General features: G+C 39.5%; 1 protein-coding gene across 1 annotated transcript; it reads left to right on the top strand.

Annotated features, from left to right (window-relative positions):
* Positions 1 to 6,733: 6,733 nt before the first annotated feature.
* On the top strand, positions 6,734 to 17,560 carry washc5 (WASH complex subunit 5). The gene is given in 29 exon segments (XM_025061659.1): positions 6,734 to 6,890; positions 8,155 to 8,419; positions 8,620 to 8,765; positions 9,131 to 9,215; positions 9,321 to 9,421; positions 9,541 to 9,733; positions 9,812 to 9,964; positions 10,057 to 10,170; positions 10,665 to 10,836; positions 10,919 to 11,046; positions 11,276 to 11,405; positions 11,539 to 11,651; positions 12,154 to 12,320; positions 12,527 to 12,602; positions 12,764 to 12,874; positions 13,231 to 13,371; positions 13,489 to 13,569; positions 14,388 to 14,489; positions 14,595 to 14,774; positions 14,906 to 15,030; positions 15,120 to 15,282; positions 15,404 to 15,506; positions 15,600 to 15,679; positions 15,792 to 15,895; positions 16,058 to 16,187; positions 16,385 to 16,481; positions 16,572 to 16,725; positions 16,855 to 16,942; positions 17,151 to 17,560. Coding segments are annotated over 28 exon segments (3,480 nt in total). The 5' UTR covers positions 6,734 to 6,890; positions 8,155 to 8,233; the 3' UTR covers positions 17,208 to 17,560.
* The last annotated feature ends 31 nt before the right edge of the window (positions 17,561 to 17,591 follow it).

The following is a 17,591-nucleotide window of genomic DNA, read 5'->3' as shown; positions in this document are numbered from 1 at the left end:
ATGTCTTGAAATATGTTTTTGCACCTTCATCAGTCTATCTTCTACTGCTTATCCTGACCCAGGATTATACTGGTATGGGCGGTAGAGGTCCGGTCCATCAGCACAGAGTCACGCAGCCATTCAGTTAAATTAAACCTATGATGAATTTAAAAGTATCCTGTAGTCACATTTCCATAACCTATAATATATATAAACATGCTAAATACCACAGTGTAAATGAATGAGCATAAGTGGAAGACATGGTCTGTATTTAGTTTGTTAAGCCTGACGAACACTTAGGTTTTACACTACTGTAACAACAGCACAGACCCAACAGAGCTACAGTATATCAAGTGAACGGCCTTATTTAAATTGGGATGCATCTTTGGATGCACACACAACGCAAACACACACACAAACATTGAGGGTGTATTTTGGTCTAGCCATTATACAGTTTAATAGAAATGTGGAGGTGCTGACTCCAGGCTGTTGCCTTGGGTTGCAGAGTTGAGCCTTGGCCAGATTCAGAGCAGCCGGGTGATGAAGTCAGGGCTGCACTCCCACTGTGTCATAAACACAACCATGCCAGCTTCTAATTTGGATGCACTCAGGTCAGCATAGATTTCTCTGCCTGCTCATCTGCCAGCCAAGAAACTAAACAGTCAAATGGCAAATTGCATTACTCCTAGGCCCATTATAAGATAGTTAATTTGTTTTGGTGTTGGTGGAAAATGTAAGTTAATAACAACAAGTTAATATACGTTGACCTACCTTCTTTTCTGCTTTTCTATTACAAATACATATATATGTAAATATAATATATAATATATAAATAGATACTGAAAATATACTACACATATATATATACATATACATATATGTATATACTGTTTTCACTGAAAATGAAAATACCCTTGGTACAAACAGGTTTCAGCCAGAGGTCAATCACTAATGACTGGTTGTGGTGATAACATTCTTGGCATAAATCTCATGCAGAGCTGTGCTGTTCGGTGGAGCAGCACATCTCCCACAACAGCATTTCAAAACCTTTAACCCACCCTCACCACCCCAACCCCCTCCCCAACATTAATATTACAAAAAAAACCTATAAACCAAAATTGCTGCCTTATCAAAATGACTCTGGAGATCCTGTTCCCACGCAGTGAAATATATTCAGATATAATACAGACATATGAGTCCTGTATATGCTAGTGCAAAGCAGACGCACACAGTTGCTTGCCTCTTTCATGTATAACACAGCCTTGGTATGGGAATAATTTAATGTTCCCTAGTGACACAGACCCACAGCCTTGGTGCGGCGCCTCATCCATATGTGTTAATGCTGTGATGCACAAATCACATACAGTATAAGTGTCTGTAAACTGAAGGCTTCACAGACAAATGGAGGCAGAAGTGTCGTGCTGCAAAGAGAGAGCATTATTTGCATAGTATTTGATACAGTGTAGCCTCGTTCAGCACACGGCCTGTGGTGCAGTGGTTCTCAAATGATGGGAATCACAGTAAAACATTTATTTCTAATTGTAAAAATAAATTCATATTATTAACTGGTGAGCTGGTCAGTGTGGTCAAAAATAAGTAAAATGCACAATCCACTGTAAATCAATTCCAATTCCCTCCTTTGGATTTGTCATATAAAACAGGTATTACACATGCCTGCTGTTATTTGTTCTGCTGATTCAGCTATATACAGAACCAAGTTTTTTGTACTATTTTTTTCTTTCTTTCTTCCCTTCTTTGCTTGTCTCTCTGGAGTTGACTTCTTGTTTAAAGTGAATCACTGTTATCTTTTCTGGGAATGAAAAGCTGCCGTCTGTTAACTTCAGGTGATTCATTCTTTCATACCTAGTAATTTACTGAATTAGCGACTACTACTAGTACTTGCTCATGTCTTTAAATGGTCTTACTGCTATAATGGTAATTTGAGTAGATTACACACATTGAGTAGTTTGATGTTAAGCCAAGCCATCTTTAAGTGCAGATTATTGACTGTACTGATATGTTCTTTTTTTATTGAGTCTACTGTCTAACATTAGGGTGAAGAAAGTGTTCCATTTAGTTTAAATAGCAGAATCCATTACGTTAGACACAAATACCTGGGAAAAACCAGAGAACAAAAGTCTCAGTCACTGCCAATTTGTCCTACGGCATAACACTTGATATGTGTCTGGTGGCCGTGCTGCCAGTGTGTGAACGGGAATGGAAATGTGTGGTGATATACCTGGTGCATATAGATGGGCTGAACTTAAGTGCATGAGTAAGTGGAGCAAATGAAATTTGAGAGTGTTCCTTCAGAGTAAAGAGTACTTTTTAAGTATAAAGCAATTAATAAATGAGAATAAAAACAAACAATCCTTCAGCCTTACAATTACTGTTTCAAACCCAGCAATAACCTTACTATAAACACACGCACATACCAACAAATGATACACACACACTGCGGTGCCCATAATGTGATAAACATATTGTGCAGAAAGAAACATTTAGAATGTTTCAAGTTGACTGTGCATGTGTGTGTGTGAGTGGGAATGTCTCAATCACAGAGCTAAGATCGGGTTCAATTATACATGCAATAACTTTGCGGTCTCAGCAGGCCAAGAAGCCATTTATATGCTAATATATATGACAACAGTAATGAGTTGCAATAAAAAGGCATCTGCAGCTTGATCAAATCTGATATCACAGCATTACCACAATCACTCTTTGCTATTCACTCTTTTACTTGTTAGTCCGGGAGCTCCTCGTGGGAAAGCGTTTTCGGCGTCTAATACTCCTGATGTAATAACGCTTCTGCCGGCCATTGAAGTCTGTTAGCGTTAGGTAATGGTGTTGTGTACGAGTCAGCGATGTGCTGTTAGGGGAGAATGAAAATAGAGACATAATGAAAGTCAGTCAAAGCTCAAGTCGACAGACTCAAACCTTTGTTCACAGCTGTAGAAAATCCTGCTCCAAGACGTTGACTTTACACACGAGACAACAGTGATTACACCAGTTAGGCGTCGACATCTCAGTCTCATTTGCAGAAATGATAAGACGTTACATTATCGCTTTATTGATTTTTTTTAGAAAATATAGAATTGTTTCTTATGCTCTATTGTGTTATCACAGTTAATTCTGCAGCTGTCCTCACCTTCAAATAGACTGGCTATTTCCATTGAACAAAATAAATAAAATATACAATGTCCTCAATTTCCCCATTCCCCATTTACCCATCTCCAGTGACAGCCCCAAAGCCCTGGGTGGGACCTGCCCCTCATTTTAGGACCCACTTTCTTAAGGTGAAGCCATGAGGCAAGAAGTGCCTCAGTCCTGGGGCAAAAACAGACTTCTTTTGTCTTATGAGCAGCACCAAAGATGACATTATCAACCAATAAATGCAGTAATGAGTCTTTACTGTAATGAGTTTTTACTGTTAGAGCCGGCTTCGAATGCTTTAAATTCTTTCTGTACGGTATGTTAGTTTGAGGAATGACACCAACTTGGCACACAGTCCTGTTACAGTGATGGGTCTCTGCCACTGGATGGTTCCAGATTCATGGCAACTGACAAAGTACAGCAAATAGATTGATTGATTCACTGCTGTTCTATCTGAAAGTGTTGCGCTTCATCTTGGGCCGTAGTCTGCCTTTGACATGAGATGGAACTGTCAGACACTTCATCACACCTGCCCCAGGAAGTCATGATGAGTCCTGCCAAGAAGCAAGAATGGAACATTTCTCATCTCTGCTCTTCGGTCTCGTCTCCTCACACCAAGGTTGGTACGGGCAGGTGTGACTCAGCCACCTGTCTGAGCCACAGAGCGAATATCTCATCTAAAAACTGCACAAAGACGCGGCTGCTTCTGCAGGCTGTACCATCACGACAGAGCCCACGCAGACCTGCTCTGCTACCACAGGTGCGTTTTCTGAACTGAAAAAGGTCTGAAAGTTTGATATCATACTATAAAAAAATATTCTGGTTATGAATAACAATATACTGGAATTGTAGTATACAGAGAAACTTTTTAATTAATCACGTTGTACTGCCAGAGAAATATTAGGCTATGACTTACACATATTTAGTGTATATGAAGCCACTTGCGGTGACAGGGAGATTTTCTGGCACAATGTGATGCTGCTTCAAGTTAGAAGAAGAGGAAGATTTTTTGATTTTTAAAATAATATTTTATTAAGAAGAAGAAGGCAGTGGTCAGGGTCAGTGTTTCTCAGCCTTGTTTGGGCAATATAATGAAACATAATGACCTTGATTCTAGATTTTCTCACCAGTTACTTCAGTGTGAAAACTGTGCCTGTTTTGTTGAAAACAATTCTGAACTACTAGCAAGAAGTGAAGAAAGTCACTGACAGATCCATCTCATTCTTCAAACTTAATTTATATTAATGTTAATTGAATTTAACATTGATATCAAAGGGGGAAAAAACAACCAACTTGATCAGCTGGGCTTTGTCGTACAGCAGCCATGCATGGTCGCTCATTTGAACTATAATTCATAGACATGATGCTTGTGTGTGAAATATTGTCAGACGTGTGAGCAGAAGGAGCAGGACGTTGTACCCTGTCAGATTCCAGTGAGTGACGCCTGCTGTGTGCAGCCTCTACTTCAAGGGCCTGAAAAAGATCAATGAGGACGAATAGCTGCTTGACTGGCCTACAAATTGAACCACCTTTAATCACCTCACACAATTCACAGCAGTATGAAAGTTCACGCCATGAAAGGGGGTTTAATCAGTGGCCGACCTGAATGGAGCTCGTAACAAAGGACACATGGGACCTGGGGGTGGAGGGGGGGGCACATGCACACACACGCTTTCATTTACTAATGGAGATACTGTACTGCTGATGGAAACACTAACCTATGTATGTGGCCATCCATCGGCACAGCAGAGTTAAAACAACCCTATTAGTGCAGCTGAATACTGACAGTAGCCTTCAGTTTATAAATCTCTGAGTCACTCCTGACAATGTTACCCAGAGTCCTTAGTGGAGAGAGAGCTTGTTATCACACAGTGTAGCTCACAGGTAAAAGGCAATCACCATTTGTCAGACAATTCAAGAGTTTCACTGACAAATGATAATTACCTGACTCAACAGTCAATGGCCACCGGCTCCTCACAGAACGGATACCAAGACCTGTCAGTGTTCTCAATAGGCGTAAATGTGAGGGTCATTTGGTCGATGGCAAAATAAATGTACCGTATACACTTGACATACGACCCTATACAATAGGACTAAAGTGTTACCATGTAAGGTAGATACCGTGTTGTTATTTTATTTATGGCAAACTGCACCTACACTGCACCGTAAAAGCAGCCTCACCTACAGAGAACAATCACCGTAACAAGGAGAAAAAGCCCTAAAGGCAGCAGAAGGTTAATGAAGTAGGTGCGTGGCTGGAACCCTCATTAGTGGAAACCTTTCATGATGTTTCCCTGGAAGCTCATCCACTGCAGCTGACCCATGTGCCGCTGAGAATGTGACCTTGGCGTGATGGTAAAGGGGTAATAAATCCAGTGGCCGCAGGGACGCTGTGAGTCGTTTGTGTGGATTGTCAGGTCAACGAGGAGGTGAACCAAGAATCTAAATTACACCTGTCTGTCACTTTCTCTGTCCCACTATAAAACACACTAAGATAACGTTGCTCCAGTGGCTCGCAGAGGCAGGAAACGCACTGTACGGAACATTAAACACAACTCAGCTGCCATATGTCACGTCCCCGCTCCGCCATTTGACCCGTCCAGGTCCACTCAGTGGTTGACGAGCAGAATCAAAAGATCATTTTAAAAATATAAGCTAGATCACAAAAAAAGCACGTTAAGGACAGCATGCAGTTTCACAATGATAAACACTGTGGTCTCTGAGCAGATATTGGTCTGTGATGAAATCTTGCTCTTCCGCGCAGAGAAGTGACAAGGAGAAACAAACAGCTCTCTATATATGACTGCTATTAACCTCTGCCTCACACTGCTTAAAGGGAGTGCCAGCCTGTTAAAGTTATTGGTAATAAAAGTCTAATTTAATCTGTGTCTGAAACATGAAGGGTTATAAAGGACCACGACTTGGACAGGTGGCAGGCGGTATGTAGAGCCATAGCCGGTTTAGATAGGTGTGATATGCTCTTAACAGTACACAGATCCGTCAGCGGTGACTGAGGAGATGTCCGAGGACTGAGGTGCTTCGGTGAAGGTCAGAATAATGTTAGTGCGGGTTCGTTCCTACTTCCAGATCAATGCACCCATCTACAGCCTCACATCTGAAATCACAGCTGCTCACCGAGAGAGGAGGTGAGACGGATAGATGTCATATAAACAGAGCTCTAACGCCACCTAGAGCAGCATTCGTTATGTGTTTGACTACACTGTGGAACTGCAGATATTTTAACAAGGTCCACAGGTCCGCTGACCTGATAGTTAAACCTGGGAAACCCGATTTTTAGTGTGTCTTGTGAATGTAAATGTAAATTTTACCTTATTTATTTCAATTTGAATTAAATTACTAATTTACTCATATTCATACAATACTGCGCCTTTCTCTTCCTAATATAAAATGTTGTACTTATATATTTATATAATTTTAGTTTACTCAGTAAAAAATAAATCTTAATGTTAATGTGTTAACAGTTTTACTGGCCAAGTATGAGTAAACATATGCGTTCCCCCTCCCTTCTGTCTTAGGCATGAATAAACTAAGAAAATGTATATCTAAAAAAAATGTTCACGTTTTTATTTGCTTTCTTTGGAGACCCAGGAAAAGCAAACTGCAAATTAAGACAGTATGAAAACTACGAGTCAAAGTTGTTCCCACTCGTCTGCGGCACATAGAGTAGTAAAACCAAACACACCCAGCGATAGAGTCACATGGTCGATCATGAGGAAGTAAACAGGGAAGAGACGAAGGTAAGTTTATTCTGCTTGTATTATGTTTTAATTGGTATTTACTATTTGTTTATGCTATGATCGCAACAACAAAATAAACCTTACAGCCGCATGTTTTATCATCTGAAGTATGACATTAATGGGTGAAAACGTGCAGGCTTGATGCCGATTTTAGCCTCTATGTATGAGCCCATGCTAACAGCTAGTGTACAACTGTATTATACACTCAAATTACGAGAATAATATTTCAAGGTCACATCATGGGAGCGCTGTGATAAATTATCGGCTCAATTATTGAATAATGTTTTCTATTGTGAGTAACTGTCACAGTCGAATAACATTACCTGAGAGACAGAGGTGTTTGAAATCTAATGTCGTATAGACTGAGGAATGACAGCAACATCTAAAGATAAAAATAAAAATACCTAAATTATGTATATTTAAGATTAGTAGACATAGGAGGGGCTGCAACAATTTGACTAAACAAGTCAGTAGTTATTATCCAAGTCTCACAGTCTGTTTGACTTGCCTAAAATGTAAATGGTTGTGATTTCAGTTTGTCATTTCAGATGTGAAATTCTTTACTGTTGTTTCAGTTGTAAACTTTTACATAGTGAGGTAGCAATCATTGTTGTTTAATACAGTGTATTACTGCATCACTCATATTATCTGCATTATTTGTCCAAATACTGAGGTATCTGGGCCTGTCTTATCTTAAAAAACAAAAACAAAAATCAGTTTCTTTTAATTTAATTCTATGAAGATATCCTTTTATTTGTGTCAGGAGCAAGAGTGAATATCTGCTCCATTATGGAGGTGTACCACCAGGTCCTATTGATGCAAAGACTTTCTTTAGATTAAGTAAGACATATGCTCCATCGCTTGACTGAGCTGCTTGCCAGTACAGATTTGTTTCTTATCGAATGTGTGGAGGAAAACCAGACAACAGTAAACACAGACTATTTAGCCACTCAAGATATCTATGGAGCAAGAATATGCAAAATTTTTGGATAAATAAGTATATATATATATATAAATGATCTCAATTAAAAAGTAGCTCAATTGATTTTGTTTCAACTTGCAGGAATAATTTCTTCATTTGCTTATCCATGAATACACCCTCTGTCTGATGACTATATCACTGCCTGAGAAAGAAACTGTTGCGCATCAGCCTGATTATCTGCCTCTTCTTTCAACTGCCAGAGGCATAAACAAGCTAAAGGTCATTGATTAATTAAAGTCCCTGTTCTCTCTATCTGTCCCCCTTCCCTCTGTTCTTGGTCAGCTGTGACATCTACTGGAAAAGGACCACAGAACTTTGGAAAGTGCAGCTGCTTTTTTTTACCTTCTGTCCTTCAGCCATAATGGTGGACTTTTTGGCAGAAAACAACCTGTGCGGCCAGGCCATCCTCCGGATCGTGTCCAGGGGAAATGCCATCATTGCTGAACTCTTGCGACTTTCTGACTTCATCCCTGCAGTTTTCAGGCTGAAGGATAAAAGTGACCAGCAGAAATATGGAGACATCATCTGTGACTTCAGCTACTTTAAAGTACAGTGTGAATTAATCTGGACATTAACATGTTTTAGCTGCTGACCTAATGTGTAAAAAAGAAATACTTTCCCCAGAATTTCAAAAATGTAGTTTTTGTACAACTTTATAGCAGAAACAGTTCCCTTTAAAAGTTGTTCTACTAGTACTCCCGTTATGGGCAGCTTGGTATAAATCCTCTTTAACACCTTTGTCTTCAGGGTCCAGAGTATTATGAAGGGAAGCTGGAGAACAAACCTGAGCTTCAAGACCTGGATGAAGAGTTTAGAGAGAACCACATTGAGATTCTGTCCAGGTTCTATCTGGCTTTTGAGAGTGTCCACAAATATATAGTGGATCTTAACAGGTGAGACAGGACTGGGAAATGGAACTGATGCAGTTACTAGTTGTCTAACGGACTTGTATGATATCTGTCAAGGGATTTACTTTTTTTTAACATGATTAATCGCACGGTGGCTGTGAATAAATCCAATCAATATTAATCATGGTCAGTCGAGATAAATCAACATTCCTATGTATAAATAATATCTGTATATTGTTGGAACAGAATGTCTGTGTTTCACACCTTGTTTTATTTGAAACTAATGTAGTTCTTATTCTTCGATGCATTAAAATGAATACGTTTTTTTTGTAAATCTAATCAATTTTTAAATTTAATTAACATGTTTATTTATTTGTCAGAGGATGTAATCATTCACATCTTTTCTCCAGATATTTGGATGACCTGTATGAAGGGGTTTATATTCAGCAGACGTTGGAGACGGTGCTGCTAAATGAAGACGGAAAACAACTTCTAGTAAGTAACACAGATGTAAATCATCTTCACCTTTTTAGGAGTGAACAAATATATTGCAGGTAATGAGTAGGTGATAAAAAATGTTTTTGTGGTCTTTTTTCACAGTGTGAATCTCTCTACCTCTATGGAGTCATGTTGCTGGTTATTGACCAAAAAATCGAAGGGGAGGTCAGAGAGAGGATGCTTGTGTCTTACTACAGATACAGGTTTGTTAAGGATTTCCAGCTAAATAAAGAAAGAAATATTCTTGTGGGACATTATAATATATCAAATATCTTACATTGAAAACCCATTCAAGTCCAATATTTTGTTGTTATATCTTCAGTGCGGCTCGTTCTTCAGCCGACTCCAACCTCGACGACATCTGCAAACTCCTCCGTAGCACTGGTTACTCAAGCCAACCTGGAGCCAAACGACCGGCCAACTACCCCGACAGCTACTTTGCAAGAGTTCCCATCAGTGCTCCCTTTATTAGCATGGTCATTGGGAGACTGCGTTCTGATGACATCTACAACCAAGTAAAAAAAAAACCTTTGGCTAAGCATGGTTTTCTAAGTACTTTGATCCAGAACCTAAAATAACTTTTTGTGGTTCAGGTTACTGCATATCCTCTGCCTGAACATCGCAGCACAGCACTGGCCAACCAGGCGGCCATGTTGTATGTCAGCCTTTACTTCAGCCCTTCCATTCTGCACACACAACATGCCAAGATGAGAGAAATAGTGGACAAGTACTTCCCTGACAACTGGGTGGGACACCTTAGCAACAAGATTTAGCACCGACAGTTTCTTTTTTCCATTAAAAAGTTTGCACTAAAACAGACACTGCTGTCTGCCTGCAGGTGATCAGTATCTATATGGGCATCACAGTGAACCTGGTGGAGGCCTGGGAACCATACAAAGCTGCTAAGGCTGCTCTGCACTACACACTGGACTCTCCTAACATCAAAGAGCAGGTATTGAACTAAATGCAGGTGCAAAGGATCTGATGAATGGATCTACTGTGGTTCTCAAGTGCACTTGTGTAAATATTAATGTCAGAAATAATTTCTTAGAAACTAGTTTTTTGGAAAGTTGAACGTTTGTGTGGAAAAGAAAACTAAGGTTGTGATGAAAAAAAAATGTGGTGTTAAATTTTTTAGATTTCTTTAGTTGACTAAATTTAAATAACATTTAACCAACTAAAATGCATCGTGTAGTATTCATATGTATATATATATATATATATATATATATATATATACATATATATATAACATATATATCATATTAATAGAATTTTATTTTTATGAGCTGACAATAAGTGTCAATCATTTTTTACATCATTATTTAGCTTCACACAACCTCCTGTTTAGTTTGTCTTAAGTTCTAGTCTTAGAAAAGAAGGTCGGTGTCTAAGTCTTTGAAAATGAACACAATAAACACTTAACTCTAACTCTAACCCTTTGAGGCCTCGAGGTACGCAGCGAGCCTGGAGTCCTTGAAGCCACAGGTGCAGCAGCTGCTGAAGGAAGGCTTCCTGAGGGAGGAGATCATCCTGGACAACATCCCCAAACTTCTCAACTGTCTGAGGGACTGCAATGTTGCTATTCGCTGGCTCATGCTGCACTCTGCTGAATCAGGTCTGAATACTACTGAATACTTAAATTACTTGCATATTAGCCACACTGACAAAAAAGAGCTACTAACAACCCCTCCCTGCAGCCTACGACATAAACAACAAGCGACTGCGTCAAATCAAAGATCAAGTTCTGAACGACTCCAAGTACAACCCCAAGATCCTGTTCCAGCTCCTGCTTGATACTGCACAGTTCGAGTTCACGCTGAAAGAGGTGAGAGCTCTTTTGGATATAAAGTGTCAAGTGAGCAGTAAATGTGTGGACCCTCATTCAGAATAATTCCTAAATTGAAGATTGCCGCGTCTTAATAGCAAACAGCCAGGCAGCATATGGCCTGACACTCTGTCTCTGGGAGAGGAAACACATTTAATGTTGCCATTACAGCTCTCATCTGACTAATCCTTCCTAGTCAATTTTAGCATCTGTGTTGTCCCTCCTGCAGATGTTCAAGCAGATGCTGTCGGAGAAGCAGCTTAAGTGGGAGAGCTACAAAAAGGAGGGATCGGAGAGAATGACTGAGCTGGCTGAAGTCTTCTCCGGTGTCAAACCTCTCACCAGAGTGGAGAAAAACGGTAAGACGTTGGAAAAAATCACCTAAATAAATAGAAAAGCTGTGTAAATACATGAAGGTGGTTTAGGTTCACTTGAGTTCACTCCAGAGTTTCACTCCAGAGTTTCACTCCACACCTGTTTTACTGCCTACAGAGAACTTACAGGCCTGGTTCAGAGAAATCTCAAAGCAGATCGAGTCTCTGAACTACGATGATTCTACAGCTGCTGGGAGGAAGACAGTTCAGCTCATACAGGCTCTGGTTGAGGTGAGCTGATCCAGATATATTGTTTGTATATGTGACCCTGCAGTATTGCAGTTATGTGTCACAGTTTGTGTTTCAAGCAAAATGTGGGGAAATAATATGGAAAATCCACAGTTTGGTATGCACCTCTGTATTTGATGAACAACTGTTCACTTTCATTTGATGTACGAGGCGCGAATGGTGGAACATGTTGATGTGATGATGATGTGATTCATATGAATTAAAACAAAACTGAATTCTCTTTCGAAACTTCTTCTTTCTGCATAGAGAACTATTATTTAAATTTCCTGCCACAGTAACTCTAAATTACAAGCAAAGCAAATATTTTCCGGAGAACTGACAGAGCTCCTGATTTTCTTAACTGTCTGGGCACAAGTTTCTGAGCAGGCTAAGAAGTCTTTGAAGGAACATCAAAAAGACTAAGAAATTGCACATAACTCAGATGTTTATTTTCAGCTTGGATGGTTATGGTTATGTAAAAGTTTTTTTTCTCTGTGTACCCCAGGTCCAGGAGTTCCATCAGCTGGAGTCCAATCTGCAGATTTGTCAGTTCCTGGCTGACACCAGAAAGTTCCTGCACCAAATGATCCGCACCATCAATATCAAAGAAGAAGTTCTCATTACCATGCAGATAGTGGGGGATTTGTCTTACGCATGGCAGATCATTGACAGGTACTCACTGACTTATTCACATTAAATCCATCATAATAAACTTGAGGAAGATTGAATATTATTAAGAACGTGATTGAATTAAAGGTCAGTAAGTTGACCCCGGACGACCCTGTCATACCTCATGTATTTATGGTTTTCAACTATTCACTTCCTTTCATTTATTTCTTTTCAGATTTTTGATTTGTTTTTTGTGTTTTGTTCTGCAGCTTCACAACCATCATGCAGGAGAGCATCAGAGTGAACCCGTCCATGGTCACAAAACTGAGAGCTACATTTCTCAAGGTCAGAACTGTGTGTCCACAGATACAGCACACACAGATTTAATGTGGAAACATTACAATGTTTACAATGTTTCACTTTAGAACAGACATTTTCAATGATTTACTTTGTTTCAATTTTGGCTATGTGAATTGATTTTTTTTGTGTCTTATTTTTGTTAACAGCTTGTATCTGCACTGGACCTGCCTTTGCTCCGTATCAACCAGGCCAACAGTGATGACCTGATGAGTGTTTCGCAGTTTTATTCTGGAGAATTAGTGGCTTATGTCAGGAAGGTACGTCACCTTGTTGACACCTTTAAGCAGTTGCCCAGGAAGCGTCTGTTCTTTTCTATTCCCACCACCGAAGTACTTGTTGGTCATGAAAATTGTTGCGTGATTTAAATATAACTTGCTCTGCAAGTGACTGAAGATTGCAATAACAGATGCAGACAGTATTAATGATCTTACAACCATCTGCTCATTAAATGTAACCAAAATTAAAGCTGCTGTTCTTTCTTCTGTTGTGTCATCCAACACATGTTGAGCTTCTTGTGTCACTGCTGCCATACAGAGATGAATCTGATTTTCTTTCTTCTTTTGTTGAGACTTGTCTCTTAGAATATCATTAAAAAATGTGTCTTTCTTTATAGGTGCTTCAGATCATCCCAGAAAGTATGTTCACTTCTCTGGCCAAGATCATCAAGCTTCAGATCCACGACATCATGGAAGTGCCCACACGTCTGGACAAGGACAAGCTGAAGGATTACTCCCAGCTCGGAGCTCGCTACGAAGTAAAACCACCAACATTATCTTTCAGTAGTTTAGCTTCAGTCAGATTTATTTATATTTTACTCTTTAACCTGAGGAGTGCAATAATTAATTTTCCAAACATATTGATTTGATCACAGGTGGCAAAACTCACTCACGACATCTCCATTTTCACCGAGGGAATCCTGATGATGAAGACCACTCTTGTGGGAATCATCAAGGTAGATGTTTTAACATTTGTTACTTTTACTAATAATAATATTAATAAGATCAACAGTGAATCTGTCAAAATGTACATGTTAATTGCTATAATTTGTCAAATGAATCAGATTAAAATTTTAATGCATTTGCAAAATGATGTGCTCTGTTTATCCAGTAATTCCACCATCTGTCCTAATACACAGAAAATCCATATATAGCACATATGTCTTCCTGCTGTTACTTGTCTTATGTAAAGTTATTTATATTATACAGGAAGACATTTTTTGTCATATTTGGAAATACAGAGTGATAAAATCCAGAGGATTGAAAGTGAAATGACGACTCCCTTCAGTCTGGTTCATGACAGGCAGTGATGTGGTGACACAAACAGAGGCCGTCGTCTAATAAATGGCTACACTCTGCCGGCCTTAGTCTGACCACTGGTCTCTCTCGTGGAGTCTGTGGCCTTTACTGACCGTCAGGACTCTGCAGGTCACCGCTAAATGTGGACGTGGGCAGGGCATTCTCTGAGGTCCAGCTTTGACTGGACAGGATGCAGTACATACAGTTTTCGTAATTAAAGATTTGGTATCGAGCAACAAAACTTCTCTGAGAGAACCTTCAGAGATCTGACATGAATACGTTTCTGACAAAGTTCTTTAAACAGTTGTTTTTTATGGATTTAAAGGTTTTGCATTTTTATCATGAATAATCTTGATAAATCCACAGCTACCTTCTTATAAATCCAATTACACAATGTAATCATTTGACAGCTCCTATCAGTAGAGCTGTTTCTTTTGTTTGTCACTATTTACTTAAAAACACTTCATCTCTGTAGGTTGATCCTAAACAGCTTTTGGAGGACGGCATCAGGAAGGAGCTGGTGAAGAGAGTTGCCTATGCTCTGCACAAAGGGTTGATATTCAATCCCAGGTCAAAGGTCAGACACTTTACAATGCATTGTTTATCAGGAAGGGAAAACAATAACAGTGAAGAGTCAATGGAGGGACTTAAAAATGTATACTGTTTATACATTGACTTTCAGTCCAGTGAGTTGATGCCCAAGCTGAAGGACATGGCAGCCACCATGGACGGTTTCTACAGGTCGTTTGAATACATCCAGGACTACGTCAGCATTTACGGCCTTAAAATTTGGCAGGAGGAAGTGTCTCGCATCATTAATTACCATGTTTAGCAGGGATGCAACAATTTCCTGAGGACCAAGGTCAGCCATTAAAACAACATGATAGAAACAGCTGCTGAACACAAGCTTGGTGTTACAGTTTATCACAGTGTAACAAGCATTTAGTGAAGTGACGTTGATTCGTCTGTTTTGTTTTGTTTTTTTCAAATCAGATCCAGGACTGGCAGAGTGTGTACCAGTCCACCTACATCCCCATCCCCACGTTCCCCCCAGTGGATGAGAGCGCCACCTTCATCGGTCGTCTCTGCAGAGAGATCCTCAAAATTACAGATCCAAAGTTAGTTTTCTCAAATGTTGAAATTGTATGTGTCTACAAACAGTTGTCTGTCTATATATACTATATACGCACACGTGTCCATCCCACAGGGTAACGTGCTACATTGACCAAATGAACACCTGGTATGACTTAAAGAACCACCAGGAAGTGACCAGCAACCGGCTCTTCTCTGAGATCCAGAACACTCTGGGCACTTTTGGCCTGAATGGACTGGACCGTCTGCTCTGCTTCATGATTGTCAGGGAACTGCAGGTAATTAGCTAGGCCTCAGGCTGGGTGACAGTGTAAACACTTTGTTTTTAAAGGAATCTTTTGTGTTGTGTCTCTGCTAGAAAATATAATTATCTCTATTATTGTGATTTCCCTCTCTAAGAACGCTCTGACAATGCTTCAGAAGACCATACTGAAGGACAGAGCAGTGGTTGACATCTTTAAAGCAATGCTGGGTGCTGTCACCCCAGTTCAGGGCATTGTTGGTGAGAACTAATTTAAAAAAAAACATCAAATGACAAGACAGAAACAGTTTACTTTTAAAGAAATGTCATCATTATTTTTCTTTTGCAAAACAGCTAATGCCAGCAAAGTGTACGCCAGTGCTGTGGCCAAAACACAGAAGACCTGGGGTCCTTACCTGGAGGCCATCATGAAGGTAGTCCATTTTGTGGCCACAAAATGCTGTCATGCTAATGAGCAAAGAAAAACAAAAACACTCATAGGGACACAATTGAGATAATGTGCCTTGAAAATGGTGTTTGTTAAAGGTTGGTCAGATGCAGATTCTCAGACAGCAGATCGCTAATGAGCTGAGCTACTCCTGCAAGTTTGACTCCAAACACCTGGCTGCTGCCCTGGAAAACCTCAATAAGTAAGAGTTTCTTAGTCTGCATGTGAAATGTACAGAGTACATAATGTTTGATGTTGGTATTACACATATGACTCAGCAATAATTCATTTGTTGATCACATACTTATTTTTGACGTTACCATAATTTTCTTTAAATGTCTCCTTGTTATTTTGACATGGCCAGGTCCCTGCTGGCAGACATTGAAGCTCACTACCAGGATCCATCTTTGCCTTATCCCAAAGATGACAGCACTCTCCTGTATGACATCACTGCCTACCTGGAAGCTGCTGGTATTCACAATCCACTCAACAAGGTCTGCACTGTGCTCCCTCTTACACTGTTTACATTGCACCTCAATCTTTGTCACTTAAATACTAATGTCAATCTGCTTGTGAGAGGACACCTGAGGGCCACAGTTTTAAGCAATCTCAGCATCCAGTCTGGTTTCTCTGTTGAGTGGTTTTCCTACCAAATATGTTCTAAACATTTTCCGCTTAATTTCTACTTTAGATCTACATCACCACGAAGCGTCTTCCTTACTTTCCCATCACCAACTTCCTGTTCATTATTGCTCAGCTGACTAAACTTCAGTTCAACAAAAACCAAGGCACGTTTTATTTTTCTTCTAGATTTTTCCACATAAACTACAACAATACATTGTCTTGTATTTTCATAATCATTTTAATGTTTCACTCAGGAATGACATGTAAAAAAGCCACAGATCCAGTTGACTGGCCTCCACTGGTACTTGGCCTGCTTACCCTCCTGAAGCAGTTCCACTCCAGATACACTCAACAGTTCTTAGCTCTCATTGGTCAGTTCGTCCGCTCCATAATGGAGCAGTGTACAAGGTTTGTCACATTGGGGGAAAAAAATGCTTTTTTAAAAATTAACATCTACACTTAGATAATTCCTTCTCCGGTTGTTTTTTATATATAAAATGCAATGATCTCATTGGTAAAATGCTCTTTTAAATACAGCCAGAAGATCCCTGACATGCCCTCAGATGTGGTGGGAGCGCTGATGTTCCTTGAAGACTATGTGAAGTATACCAAACTGTCACGCAAGGTAAAGCAGAATTTACAATAGTGGAGGGTTAGCTTAATGATGTAAAATGTTAGAAGCCTGAGTTTCTTGTTCTAATACCATATACTCTACCCTATGTTGTCCATATAAGTGTGATATCTTTCTTAGTTAAAAAATCAGTGTTTTTATTTTATGTACTATAAGATAAGATATCGGTGTGAACTAAAGTGTATTTCCCCTTGTGTTTTAGGTGGCTGAAGCCCATGTACCAAGTTTCATCTTTGATGAGTTCAGAACAGTACTGTGAAGATCTGGACAAAGTTCTTCACCAGAATAAAGCTGCCTTAGGCTAATTTCAAAACAGATAGTTTGACAAACCAGTGTTACTAAAATAAAAAAAAAAAATTTTATTGAGTTTTTACTCTTAGACAATAGCTGCCTGTCATGGCTGAACCAGGTTAAACATGTCCTGTGTACAATGTCAAACCCTTCTGAGAGAATAGCCAAGAGTTTACTCACATTTCATTGTTTAGACCGGAAATGTCTTAATGCACTAAGAGACTGTAAATACATTGTGTTTCATAAAATTAACCTTCCATATTTTGAATTTCCACTTTGTGCCATTGCTTGTTACAGAACTTTAATAAATACTATAATTCATAAACGTCTCGTTACTGTTTTCGTTTTCTTT

The sequence above is a fragment of the Cynoglossus semilaevis genome, chromosome 13, assembly GCF_000523025.1.
Source record: "Cynoglossus semilaevis isolate Cse_v1.0 chromosome 13, Cse_v1.0, whole genome shotgun sequence".
Lineage (NCBI taxonomy): Eukaryota > Metazoa > Chordata > Actinopteri > Pleuronectiformes > Cynoglossidae > Cynoglossus > Cynoglossus semilaevis.
Note: the sequence above shows the minus strand (reverse complement) of the source record. Positions and strands in the feature narration are given on the sequence as shown.